The sequence below is a fragment of the Arabidopsis lyrata genome (genome assembly GCF_000004255.2).
Source record: "Arabidopsis lyrata subsp. lyrata unplaced genomic scaffold ARALYscaffold_7, whole genome shotgun sequence".
NCBI classification, from domain to species: Eukaryota; Viridiplantae; Streptophyta; class Magnoliopsida; order Brassicales; family Brassicaceae; genus Arabidopsis; species Arabidopsis lyrata.
The window spans coordinates 17,829,243-17,842,253 of NW_003302549.1; the positions used below are offsets into that span (position 1 = coordinate 17,829,243).

At 36.1% G+C, this 13,011-nt stretch overlaps 1 protein-coding gene across 1 annotated transcript; it reads left to right on the forward strand.

Annotated features, from left to right (window-relative positions):
• The first annotated feature begins 9,439 nt into the window (after positions 1 to 9,439).
• LOC9306476 (kinesin-like protein KIN-4C) lies at positions 9,440 to 12,808 on the forward strand. The gene is made up of 12 exons (XM_002868351.2): positions 9,440 to 9,673; positions 9,964 to 10,077; positions 10,161 to 10,277; positions 10,374 to 10,454; positions 10,884 to 10,955; positions 11,049 to 11,142; positions 11,233 to 11,264; positions 11,505 to 11,578; positions 11,682 to 11,759; positions 11,844 to 11,988; positions 12,089 to 12,445; positions 12,527 to 12,808. Exons 1-12 carry the CDS (start codon positions 9,560 to 9,562, stop codon positions 12,581 to 12,583), a joined length of 1,335 nt encoding a protein of 444 aa, XP_002868397.1. The 5' UTR covers positions 9,440 to 9,559; the 3' UTR covers positions 12,584 to 12,808.
• Positions 12,809 to 13,011: the final 203 nt, after the last annotated feature.

Here is a 13,011-nt window from a genome sequence, read left to right on the forward strand (position 1 = left end):
CTTGGGAGGAATTCTCATGTTTATCTTTGTAAATAGCTCTTTATCTCTTGTTATTTTTGATGTGTTTTTGTAGTGTCTGTGATTTTCAGGATTTTATCGAATTGGAGTCACAGGAATAGAGAAGGATCAGACTCAACCAACCCTACACGATGACAAGTCGAGCAGCCCAATGGACCGAATCCAAGCCTTAAACGTAGCCCAACTCGATGCTAAGCCAAGCCCAACACCACCAAGCCCATTAAATGGAGTCAACCTTCCAACAAGTCAACCTTGGAGCCAAAATTCAAATTCAAATCCGGTCAACGGTCCCACTCGACCCCACGTCGAGTCAACATCGTCGAGCCCGAGCAAGGTCCCTCCAAAAATTCAAATTTAAACTTGGCTGACATCCCACTCGACCCCACGTCGAGTCGGCACGTCGAGTAGGCTCATCGAGTTCAAGAGAAGATGACGCTGAACCTTTGGCCAGAAGGAGAAGCGAGATAAGTCGTGGGAAGAGAGTCATGGAAGCGGATTTAGAAGAAAATCCAGAAGAAGAGGCTGTTGAAATGGAGGAAGAAGAGGTTTTTGAAATGGAGGAGGAGATCAAACCTACTAAGCCTACCAAAAGAAAAGGCAAGAAGAAGACGCCTCTATCTCCTGAAGAGCATTACGAATACCTCAAGGCATTAAGCTTCGAAGGAATGAGACATCCTCATTGAGAGACAATGAATGCCTTGGGAATTGCAAGAGACGTGGACTACCTTGTTGAGATGATCGGTTTAAATACTTTTCTGGGGTATAGTTTCGAAGGATATAAAGAGGAGACATGCCAGCTCCTAGCTACTCTCGAAGTGCATTTCTACGCGGACGATCAAGAGGAAGAGAATGGGAGAGGTTTTGGATACGTTACATTCTCAGTCAAGGGAAGAGACTACTCGCTAACAATCAGGGAGCTCAACGTCTTGTACGGGTTCCCCAACAAAGACGGTTTGGTGCAAAATTTCGATAAGCGCGAAATTCAAGCCCTGTGGAAGACGATCGCCGGACCAGAAGAATACATACCTTCGAAAAGCAAGAGTTCCGCTATTAGAAGCCCGGTGGTGAGGTATCTACACCAGTCCATAGCCAGCATGTTCTTTGCAAAGAAGATCACCGGTACCATAAGTGAAGGTGAATTGCAACTTCTGGACTTAGCTCTCATTTTCCTCTTGGGAAACACTAGGGATGGAACCAGAATGATGGGAGATAGAGGAAATGCTTCCCTAGTAGCTGTGTTCTTGGATCATCTACTTGGATACAAGGAGTATGCTGCCTCAATGCATAGGACGGGGCGCAAAGGAAGTTTGACCATTGGCGGAATCCTGACACCAATTTTGGTAGCTTCGGGTATAGACGTGGGAACAGGAGACGCTTCCCCAACTTGGATCGATATGGCGTACTTAAGGAAGAAGGGATACCTTGACAAAACTGCTCCAGAAGGTGTGTTGCTCTATGTGTTCAACCACCCTGAGGAAGGAAGTTCCAGGCTGCTTCTACCATGCACAAATCGCACCACGATTAAGACTGGTGAGAACATTGACTTCTGCCCATCACCCTTCATTCTCTACGATTCACAAGTCTCCCCTGCCTCTCCACCACCTCAAGCAATGCACGAAGACAACCAAGAGCAAACCCAAGACGATCCAGATGATTATGCACCGGAGCGGTTCTTCTTCGAGGAATACAAAGCCCCCAAGCAGACCAAAAGCGAGAGAGAAGCTCACAAGCGCATAGGACTCCTGCAAGGGCTGGGAAAGTTTCAAGGGAAGGCAATACGGGGATTGTCGAAGAAGGTGGATTCATTGACCACCATGGTGAAGAAGATGGCGATTCAGATCACGGACCTCCAGAAGAAGTCCAAGCATTCACCACCACCATCAGAAGAGAGAAGTACCTTGAAAAGAAGCGGTTCCACAAGCATGGTTCCAAGGCGCACTATGACGGTTGACCCTCCCAGATTTTCATCCTTTGAACCACACCAGAGAGGGAGCCCAAAGGAGTTTGCACAAGTATACAAACGATCGGGAAAGAGGCGTAACAAGAAGAACGATCAGCCGACAAGTCCAGAGGCAAACTCGACATGGGAACTCGACCTGACGTCGAGTAGGCACGTCGAGCAGCCTGCTCATGATCCAACTGCTCCTTCTTACACGCAGGAGAGCATGGATGATTTCCTCAACACCTACTTCTCCTAAACCCAAAGTATCACTCATCCCCCTAAACCATTGTACTATTTCATTGCATTAGTTTGCTTCTCTGTTTCGTTGTTTGTTTCTCTTAAACTCTCCTCCGAATTTTTATTACACAATGGGCTGTGTAATTTAAGTTTGGGGGAGGGTCCAAGAAGTATTTGATATTGTGTTTTGTTTTCTTATTGCATAAGCATCTAAGGCATAGAAAAACCAAAAAAAAATTGAAAAATTTCGAAAAATTGTAATACAAAAGAAGAGTGTTCATGTAGTTCGCATTGCCATTTTAAGATTGTTTCAGTATGCTTTCACTTAGGACTGGTGCATCATGCATTTACATTGGAGATTATGATGACTGCAACCTTGTAAATATGCATATTTACTAAGTAAACTCACTGCCCAGGTTGTTAGTTCTCTAATGCATAATCGGTTGAACTTGAAGTAAGACCGCACCATCTTTTGAATTCAACGCTTTATTTTCTTGTTCTTAGTCGAAACTCGCTTTGATTTGATGCCATTCCCTATCAATTTGAACTTGAATTTTGATTTATAATTATCATGCTGTGCATTGTGCTATGAACTCATGGATACCTTAAAATACTTGGACTTTCTTTTACCTTTTGATCACTCTTACTAGTCCAAGTAGCTGACTCCCATCTTTGGAGCAGTTATTCCCCACCCTTAGCCTTAACCTTCTTTCATGCCATTTATCATTTGTGTGTGAATGTGAGGCCTTATTTCGATTGAGCTTGGTAGAAAGTGTTAGGTCTGTAACGACAAGGATAGTATCTCATGTAGTTCTAGTTCACGTTATGTAGACTAGATAGGACTAGGTGGGTGCTTAATTATGGGTTTGGGATGTTCTTAAAAGAAAGAAAAGGTTGTGATCATCACTGAAAAAAAAAAAAAAAAAAAAAAAAGGGAAAAGAGTCCTTAGGAGAAATAGCTAAAGTAAGAAAAGTCTAGTAAAGGATTTGGGTGTGCTAAAGTAAAGAAAAGGGTTCTGTAAATAGCTTAAAGAGAATGGGGAAAAACCTTGCATTTATTAAAAGAAAGAAAAGGGAACCCTAGTTGTTAAAGAATCCTGATCCGCTAGACAGAGCAAAGTAAGAAAGCTTCTCCTAGGATAGAAGAGCAAAGAAAAGAAAGGAATGATGTGAATAAAAGTCTGTAAATGCTTTGAGTGCAAAAGGGTAGAGTTAAGCTCATGTTCTGAGATTAGAAATAGGACCTCCATTGGGTTGATATTGATTACATTCTGGGTAGATGGGGTCCTATCCTTGTATGCATAACTTGATACTCACCTTTAGCATTCTACTAAAGCTCAATCATTCTTGAGAGATCCTCTGTTGCGATTTAAACCAGATCTTTAAGGGACCATCTTTGTCTCTAGACCTCTACCCTTAAGCCAAATGTGTTCTCATCCAATGCATAGTATGATTCACGGTTCTTACTTAATCAATGTTAAAGGGAATGTGCTGATTTGAATGCTTGAATTGATTAAGGCAGAGGTTAGATTGAGATGGGAAGGAGATGGCTAATGTTTTTAAGTAGAGATCAGTCAACCTTGCATTCTAGAATTAGCAACCTGGACATTGAATTCACTTACTCTATATGCATGTTTGGTTCTGAGTCTCCACCTTCAAACCTCTTCTCCAGCCTAGTTCTATTTGTTTGCTTGAGGGCAAGCAAAAGCTAAGTTTGGGGGAGTTGATGTCTCAGTATTTAACCACTTTTAAGCATACATTTCTTATGCATTTAGCTTAGTTTCCTCTCTATTTCACTGCATTCATAGTCTTTCTCCTACTCTTTTCATCACTTAGCTCGATTTGTATTACATCGCATAGCATATTGCATATTTGATGTTTTTCAAGTACTTTGGAGCTTATTTGGGACTTAATGGAGCAAGGAGGAGCCAACACGACTTTAGAGCTAGACTTGGGATCGAGTTGGAGGAGAAGAAAGTCATTCAAGAGGATTCAGAGACAGACTCGACCAGCCAGGCTCGACGTGGAGTCAAGTAGGACGTCAGGAAGCTGTCCTGGAATGGACTCGACGTGGAGTCGAGTAGGTCATCAGAGAGGCGCCACCTTTGAGAATCACACCAACTCGACGGAACAGACTCGACGTCAAGTCGAGTTGGACCTTAGCCGCCGACTTTCTATTTTATCTTGTAGCTAATTAGGGCAACCTAGTATTTTCTATAAATATGGGTTCACCATATTATCCAGCGGATATTCCTTTTACCTTCCGGTTTTTCCGCTGCTCTCTAGAAACCCTAGTTTTTGTAATCGATTTTCCCATTGAATCTTTGAGTTTTTGCATTTCTTTTCTTCATCAAAGTTGTAGATCTCTCTCTTATCTATAACATACTTGCTTTTTAATGAATTCTGGGTTTGGATCATTTTCTAGGTTTTTAGCTATGATGTTCTTCAGTGTTCTTGAGTAGTTCTGCAAAGTTCTTAAGGATGGGATAGGTTGTTAGTGGAATCCTCTGTTTCTTTAGCTAGCTAAGTGTTTAATTGCATGATTTCCCTTCTGGTTTAGTAGATCATAATGCTATTTCATCTCTGATCATTTGGAAGTTGATCTCAGACATTTCCATGCCCACAAGGTGTTTGATGAAATGTCTGAACAAACTTTTCCAGAGATTTGCATACTCTAGCCCAAGATATTGGATGATTAGAATGCTTATTGACTATATTAGATTGAATCATAATGCCTGCTAAGTTATATTTCATCAATGAGAATTGAGTTTGAAAGTGATTTAGCTTGAGAATCTCTGTCACGAGAGTGGATTAATTTGTATTCGAATCTATTGTCTATGGATAGCTTGTTAGCTAGTTAAAGGAATTGAGGAATCCATTATAACCAATAACCCCATTCTTAAGAGCTTGCCTTGTTTTAATTGCTTAATTACCGATCTTGTATGCATATTATTCTCTCATACCACCCACACATACATGATCCTTATAAAAAGATGTACCAAAACCACACTCGATTGTGCCTCAACCTAATCAAAAATCTCAATCTATTTCACCACCTCGGTTGCCCATTTGCAAAATACTCGATCAACCATAACTTAGAATAATTTTTTAGCGCCGGCACGTGTTTTTTAGATTAAAGGAATCTCTTTACTCTATCGCTTAATTTATCATTTTGGGACAAACTTGCTAATGTGTTATTATATCCGTATTCTCAGTTTAACATGCCTAAGCAACACACTAATCAAACAAGTAGCATTAAATAATTCATTTAGGTAAGGCTAGTTGTGCTTAGGCTCACATAGTTACACTCCTAGTATAACATGCCTTAGCAGCAATGTTGTCAAACATTTGGCCGTCAACAAAAATGCATCTCTTGCCCGGTCCATATTCAGGATTTAGGCCACGTAAGCCACTTATATTCTCAAGCGCAGTGGCGGACCCAAAGATAAATTTAATCTGGGTCAATTTTTTTTACCAGTATTATAATATTTATTAGACCAAAAAAACATGTATCTAAAGGTTAAATGGAAAAAAAGGGTAAAAGCGTTAAGCTAGGGCTTCGAACTTAGGGTTTTGGGGTGTCACTCCCTTGGAAACTACCAATTCTGCTGTTGGAACTTAATGAAATCTTATACTCCTTCCATCCCACGAATATAGATTTTTTAGAAATTTCACATTTTTTTAAAATAATGTATAATGACAATTTTAACTTTTTAACACATTTTAAATAGTATATTATTTATTGTAGTTTAATAAGGATAAAATAGGTAAATTGTTTTAAATTTTACATTGGAAATACAAAACTTATATCTATGTGGGACAAAAAAAATTTCTGAAAAATCTATCTTTGTGGGACATAAGGAATTCAAAAAATGCTTATTTCTTTATTTAATGTGAGTAAAGTGATCCACCTTTTTCTTTAGTGGGTCCGCTCCTGCTCAAGAGTCATGATGTATTAATTCGATTTTTGACGAAGAGAGACTTGATTCCAAGCTCATTGTCTATATTTTCGCTCGATATTCACATTTCACTGACCTTCATGTCTTAAAATCGTTTTCATCTCGATTCAGTTGTTTATCTTCATAAAAGAACCTCAACTATTGAATGTTGTTTACATTTTTATCAAAAACTCATGGTTTTAAATCCCTTATGAAAAGGTATTTAATGGTTTATGGAAAAGATAGGGCTTTACTCATTTTCCCCACTTCCTTACGTATGATCCACATTTAGGTTATTCCACCTAACTTTTTATGATATGTACAGATTTTTTCTTATATTTGTTTACCTTTCAAATTTACTTTTGAAAAGTTAAACATTTGTTCTCGATATATTTGAGGAGTAAGAAGTAAATCTGCAATTGAAACTAGTATATAATAGATTTTTTTGTCAAAGTATAAGAGAATATTTAAAAAAAAATTGATAACTAATTTTTGAAACTAACTTAAATCCAATTATTGCTATAACTTTATTTAAAAAATTTTGTGCTAAAGAGAATCCAGTTGTTTTTTCAAGTTTAAACCTTTTTTATTAGTTTCTGTGTGTCCATTTCTTCTTCTTTTGGGTCAAACTTCTTTTGTATTCATTTTATTCATTATTTTCATCTATATCTATTTTGACTTTGCTAGTTGCCAATCAAATCCACTTATATTTGTTTGATCATAGTATACTTTTTGTGATTTTTCTGGTAGCTAGAGTCCAAAAGAAAAAAAAAGGACACCTCCACCAAAATTCTTTGAATACCCATAAATATGGAATTGAGAGAAGTGGGTAGGTGAAGAAGCATCGTACAAAACACATGCGTTGGACAAGAGGGGGGAGGGGGGGAGGGGGGACCATAGTCCTACCTATTTTCAGAACCAAGGCCTTATTTGGTATATTATCAATCTAATTCTTAGATCTATGTTTACTCTTGGCAACTCTCTTAGATGGAGTCATGGAGATACTCATGACAAGCAATATGTTTGGTAAACAAAACAAAACTTCGTTGTTGTTGTCTTGAAAACATAGTTAAGTCTTCATATACGGTAGACAAATCTAATCAATAATTCCCATTCGTTTCAAAACGTTAGATTTTTTGGAATAATTTGTTTGTTCATATAGTTAGATCAATGTTTTGTGATTTCAATATATAAATATAATTATTACTTGAATATTATACTATTCTGGTACTTAAAATAGAACTTAAAAGGAAATTTACAAAAACTAAGATAGAAAATAAAAAAAATTTTAAAAGTATGAGTAGTATAAACTGCATGTTCCATTCTTCTTATACAAAGCATCACCTTCTTCCAAAAAAACCCTCTTAATGTAGCTTAAATTTATTTTAGAGCAAAATAGTGTCTTGTGCAATTTTATTTTTTATCTATGGGTCCTTTTTATTATGTGACAGAGAAAATTGACTCGGAGCTATGTTAATCATCACAGTCTTGATTTTGATTCACGTGGCATCAGTGGTGGATCAAACACATTCTGAATTGGTTAAAGATGATTTTTCTAGTGATTGGAAATAATTTTGTTAAACATTTCATATAATTCCTAATTTATTCGCTAATATATTTCAAAGAGTCGTTTAAATTCATGTATTATTTGGTTTATTGATTTTTGAATTCTACCAAGTGTTAGTGTTATTTAACTAGATTTGAACCCGCGGTACACCGCGGGGCTATAATTTTTTTTTAAAAAAAATCTAAATATAATTAGTTTTGTTTATTAATAGAGAGTATAATATAATATTTCAACTATTTTATAAATGTACCATTCATATATCTATATTAATAGTTTTGAGTATATTAATTGTGTTTTAGGTTTAAATGGTATATCTATATATATACACTAAAACGACATTTGGCTTTCTTTTTCTTCTTGCCTCAGTTTAGGAGAAAGATTTTTCTTGCGGTATACCGCGGAGCTATTATTTTTTAAAAAATATTTTTTTCTTTAAACTTCTAAATTTAGATTTTACCCCGCGGTACACCGCTGGTCGATTTTTTTATAACTAAAAAATTATTTTGCAAAATTTTAAGTTGTATTTGTTTTGTTAATATTGTTTATTTTCTTTAGTGTTTCTGATTTTATAATTAAATTTTGATTTTTAATTCTAGGATTTCATCTATAGTATATTGTTTAATATTAATATTGATCTAAACCCGTTGCACCATATAACCCCGTCCCGTAAAATTAAACATCATTTGTTATTTTTTTTTGAATAATATTTTTATCCACTACGGGTCGCAAGTTCATGGGATAAGCCCGTAGAGAGTTGCGGATTTGCGGGTCGACCCGCCAAAAGAGAAGCTATCTTTTGAAGCCCTTTGTTTTGTTTAGAGGTTTTAAGAAAATATCTCTAAAAAATAATTTTCATTATATGAAAAAAAAAAGTAGAAGAAATTGTAGTATCAACATTCCCGATTTTTACATCACTCGTTACAATTAATTTTTTTTTTTGCAGATAAAAATCAGAAGTTAACTAAGTCGAGATTTTTAAAAAGATTGTGTAAAGATTTTTGGTAAATTGTTGAAAACATATTTGATTTCAAAATCTTTACTTAAATAGATAAGGAAAGATTTTGTAGAGACTTTTGCTAAATATATGAGAAATGAATTTCAATTAAAAATCTTTACTTAAATAAAATAAATCTAAAGAATTAATGCTAATGGCATGTCATTGTAAATACTTCTCAACTTCATGATTTATTTGCTAATTGTGATTCAAAAATGTATATATAGATATTAGGATGGTTTTGATTTTTTTTTTGTTTCAAAATGATGGTTTTGATGTTAATGTGGCCTAATATCATTTCAAAGGAATTTAATAACAACTACAAGAAAAGAATAAAAAATAAAAAATAAATAACAACTAGAGTAAAAATGTGAAGAAATAATTCCGAGATTTTGTAGTGATATATCATTCGGGTATAGATCATTCAAATCCTTAAAAAAAGTTCTGAATCTTATTTTTTTTCTGTTCAATTAAAGTCTTTGAATTGAATCATTGAATTCCCCTCCTAAAAGTGTGGAACCCGAGACATGTGCATAAAAGAACAAGACCTTAAATCTTCTCTCTCGTCCAAGAGGGTCCTCGTGTTTTGTAAAAAGAATTCTGATGATGATGGTATTGGCAAACTAAAGAATTGAAGAAAGACTTTCATTTGCATGTAAGAATACTGGGCCTTAAGTATTAAAAATGAGATGGGCTTTTATTATTTATAGGCCCATAATCCAAATTAAAAATAATTAAATTCAAATACTGTCCTCTCTCCGCACCTTTTCACCAATTAGGAAAGAGAGAGAGAGAGAGAGAAGAAGGAGCGTTGTTGTCTCTCTCACTCGCATCGAGAAAGTAGAAGAAACTCATCGCCGGAGATGACGAAGAAGAAGATGAATCTCCGATCAAAGGATTCATCTCCGAGACACGATTCCGAGATACTCTACGAGAAGAAGATTCGGGATCTGGAGTCCGTCAACGAAGCCCTCAAGGTTTCCCCCCATTTTTACTTTTGAATTTTCAAATCTAGAATCGCTTCTTTTTGAACAGCGATTTTCGCTTTGATTTCGCAATTTTGGAAGATACTTGCTTGAAAATTTCGCTTAGAATCCAATTCATAGATGATATTCGTCGCTTCAGTTTCCAATTTGCAGAAAAAATTTCTTAGAGAAGTGTGAAATTGTTCAATTCGTGGTGATAATGACATTAGATGTTTAGAATCATTCTCCAGAACTAATTGTGTATTGTTTCATGTTGAAATGATTGTTTCGGATTTTGGCAGTGTGATGTGGAAGAGCTAAGGTCAAAATTGGCCGATGTTTCGATAAGCTCTTCGGTTAGTACGTTACAGTCAAGCAGAGAGTTTTCTCACAAGTCTATTGCTAACAAAGAGGAGGTGAATTGTTTTTCAGGTTTCAATTTTAAAAAAGGGATATTTATGCTATACTATGCATATTTTTGACATTGATACTTGTATAGGGTATGAGTTCAAGGAATAAGTCAAATTTGCGGTCTATATGCTCGACAAAGAAGTATAAAACTGAGAGTTCTGTTAAGCAGTTTGATGGCGAAGTCCAGAAATTAAAGGCGCAAAAGGTAAAGTATCTTGTTGTATATAATGTTTAAGTTCAGTGAAAAACGCAGCAGTTTCTGTTGGGTTTTTTACTTTTGTGAGTTGTGTATATTCTTCAGGTTAAGTTGCACTGCAAGATCAAGCTGGACTCTATGCACTTCAGACTATTGAAAGCTTCACTAGAAAAGGAAGTTCTTCAGGTAAAGAGAGTAGCAGGTCTAATGTGATTACATTTTCTATGGTATACGATTGAATGTCAAATCTTGAAGTAGTAAATTCCCGCTTCGGGTTACATCATAATGCGGTCAAGTCTAGATGAACATGATTGATAGTTGATAATCTGGTCACCTGCCTTACTTGATTTTCACTTTTCTAGGATCGTTACACGATCTTAGTTGGAATTTAAATTTGAAATGTATGTTGCACATTTTGTTTTCTTTATATATGAGTACTACACTGTGGGGGTCCTAGTTCTGTTAGTTTGATTTTTGAGAATAGTACGCCAAGATCATTTGGATACATCCTTTCTTGATGGGTTTGGTCGACAATTGTGCTTGTCTTTTATATTGCTCTATAATATAGTTAGTGCTAGTGCTTCTCTTAACTAAATTGTGCTTCTCTTATAACAGCTCAAAAAAGAGCTAAGGAAAAGCGAGTTTGAGAAACATGTCCTGTCAGCTTTGAACAATCGCCAGAAGCTGGTATATATTCTGCTTATTGTACTATGCTACATGTATATTTCAGCAACCGTGGTTTACCATGTGGCTTGTTAATTTCTATATTCTTTTACTCAGATTTTGCAGCTGAAGAATACACAAGCTTTGACAGCAATGAAGCGCCTAAAAATGCTGCTTCAGTCTAAAAAGATTTCTTCCAACAAAAATAAAGGTCACATAACAGATAGCTAGTATCCTTTCTCTTTTTTTTTCCGTGTTTCTTTTGCTAAATTGTCTAAGTGTCTTCTTTGTATTTCTCCAGGCCCATCAAAAGGAACAAGCTCCGGGATTCAGGTATGGATACCTGAGCCTAAGCATCAATGTAACATCTTAGTTTCAACAAGAGTTAAAGAAATTGGTTAAGTCTTACATAAGCTCTTAACTGCACTATTGTTTTGGAACCTTTATTTAGGATCTTTAGAATAGGTTACACTCTGACAAAGATACCGATTCTTGTTATTGGATGATATATCTGGCGTTGCATTGATTTCTATAAGTCGGAACTCCAAATGATCTCTGATTCTGGTTGTGCAGGAATCTAGCAATGAATCAGGGCTACTAATGAAGTTGAATAAGATTCATTCTGATTACGAACGCCAAATGAAAGAGTAAGCTTTCAAAAGAAAAATTGTGGGGTTTTTATATCCCTTTCTTTTTGCTATTGCAACTCTGTTACTTCAGAAATTATGTGTTCTTTACTATTTTTATCAGAATGGCTGAAGAGATCAAAAGGTTCAGCTTAGAGGCTGGTGTGTTGAAGGCAGAATTTGAGGGAGATCAAAGCTCATGGTAAGTTTGATTGTCGCTAAACTTATGTTGTAGCCTCAAATTGTGTTCTCTTAGGTAATTGATTATCTTTGCTTCTCTTATTAGCTCTGCGTCTTGTGACAACCAAATCAACCACACTCCAATAGACTCAGAACTAAAGGAACTCAAAGAGGAATTTAACAAACTGAGTACTCTGGTCAGCCAGATGGAAATGACGAAATCCCAATTCAGTGAAACAGATAAAGTTCAGGTTATCAATCTGGAATTGAATGTTTAATTGTATACCTTAATAACCAAACCCAACATTTTGTTGTTTGTGGTCTGATTTTTCTGTTCCAATTGTTCATCAGGGCGAACCAGCTGAACGCTCCATTACCAGCAAGAATATCGACGATCAATCAAACTCGGAACCATCTCAACTGGAAACTTCTGAGGAAACTCTTTGCAAAAAGGAACAGAGCAAAGCAGAGGTGTGTTGCTCTTGCACTAAAAAATCTCTGTGCAAGACCAAAAGTTGCAAATGCAAGGCAAATGGAAGTGGATGTGGGGACTCTTGTGGCTGCTTAGCTTCTAAATGTAGCAACAGAGAAGAAACTGTAAAACCTGACAAACCAATGGAACCACTAGATGGTAAGAAGCCTGCTGGAATTAGCCATGACGACAAAGGCGCAAACAAACAACCATTACGTGACATAGGGAATATACAAGTAAGTTTCTTCTTCTGCAACCTCTAATTTATGACGAACCATCATACATATTTGGTTTTAAGTTTAATCTTGGATTTACAGGAAGCTGTAAAAGTTGGTAAGTTGAGGAAAGTGCAGAAACGGGTTGCTAAGAAATAATGAAAATGATAAAAGGATATGAATGTAAACAGAGAAACTCTTCTCGAAGCTTAAACGGTTTTTTTTTTTAACCAAAACCGCTGCAACATATTATCTAAAAGGTGTTGACATTTGGCTATGCATCTGTTGGTTTTGGGAATATTTGGCTAGTTGAGGTAAAAGATGATAAGAGATTCGGTTTGTTTTTTAAAGTTCAAGAGAAAAAAAAACCTTTGTAAAAAACTATATGAATGTCATCAATCTAAACGAACAAGGATACTAATGAACAAAGGAAGTGACAAGTAAAATCAAGCAAAATTCAAGAATCTAGTAAACACCTAGTTATCGACCGCGGGTTTAGGTCAGGATGCAAATCTAATCCAATTCCCTAACAATGGCAAATTAAGGTTTCTAAAACCACTTCGGGTCTAGGTCAGGATGCAAATCTA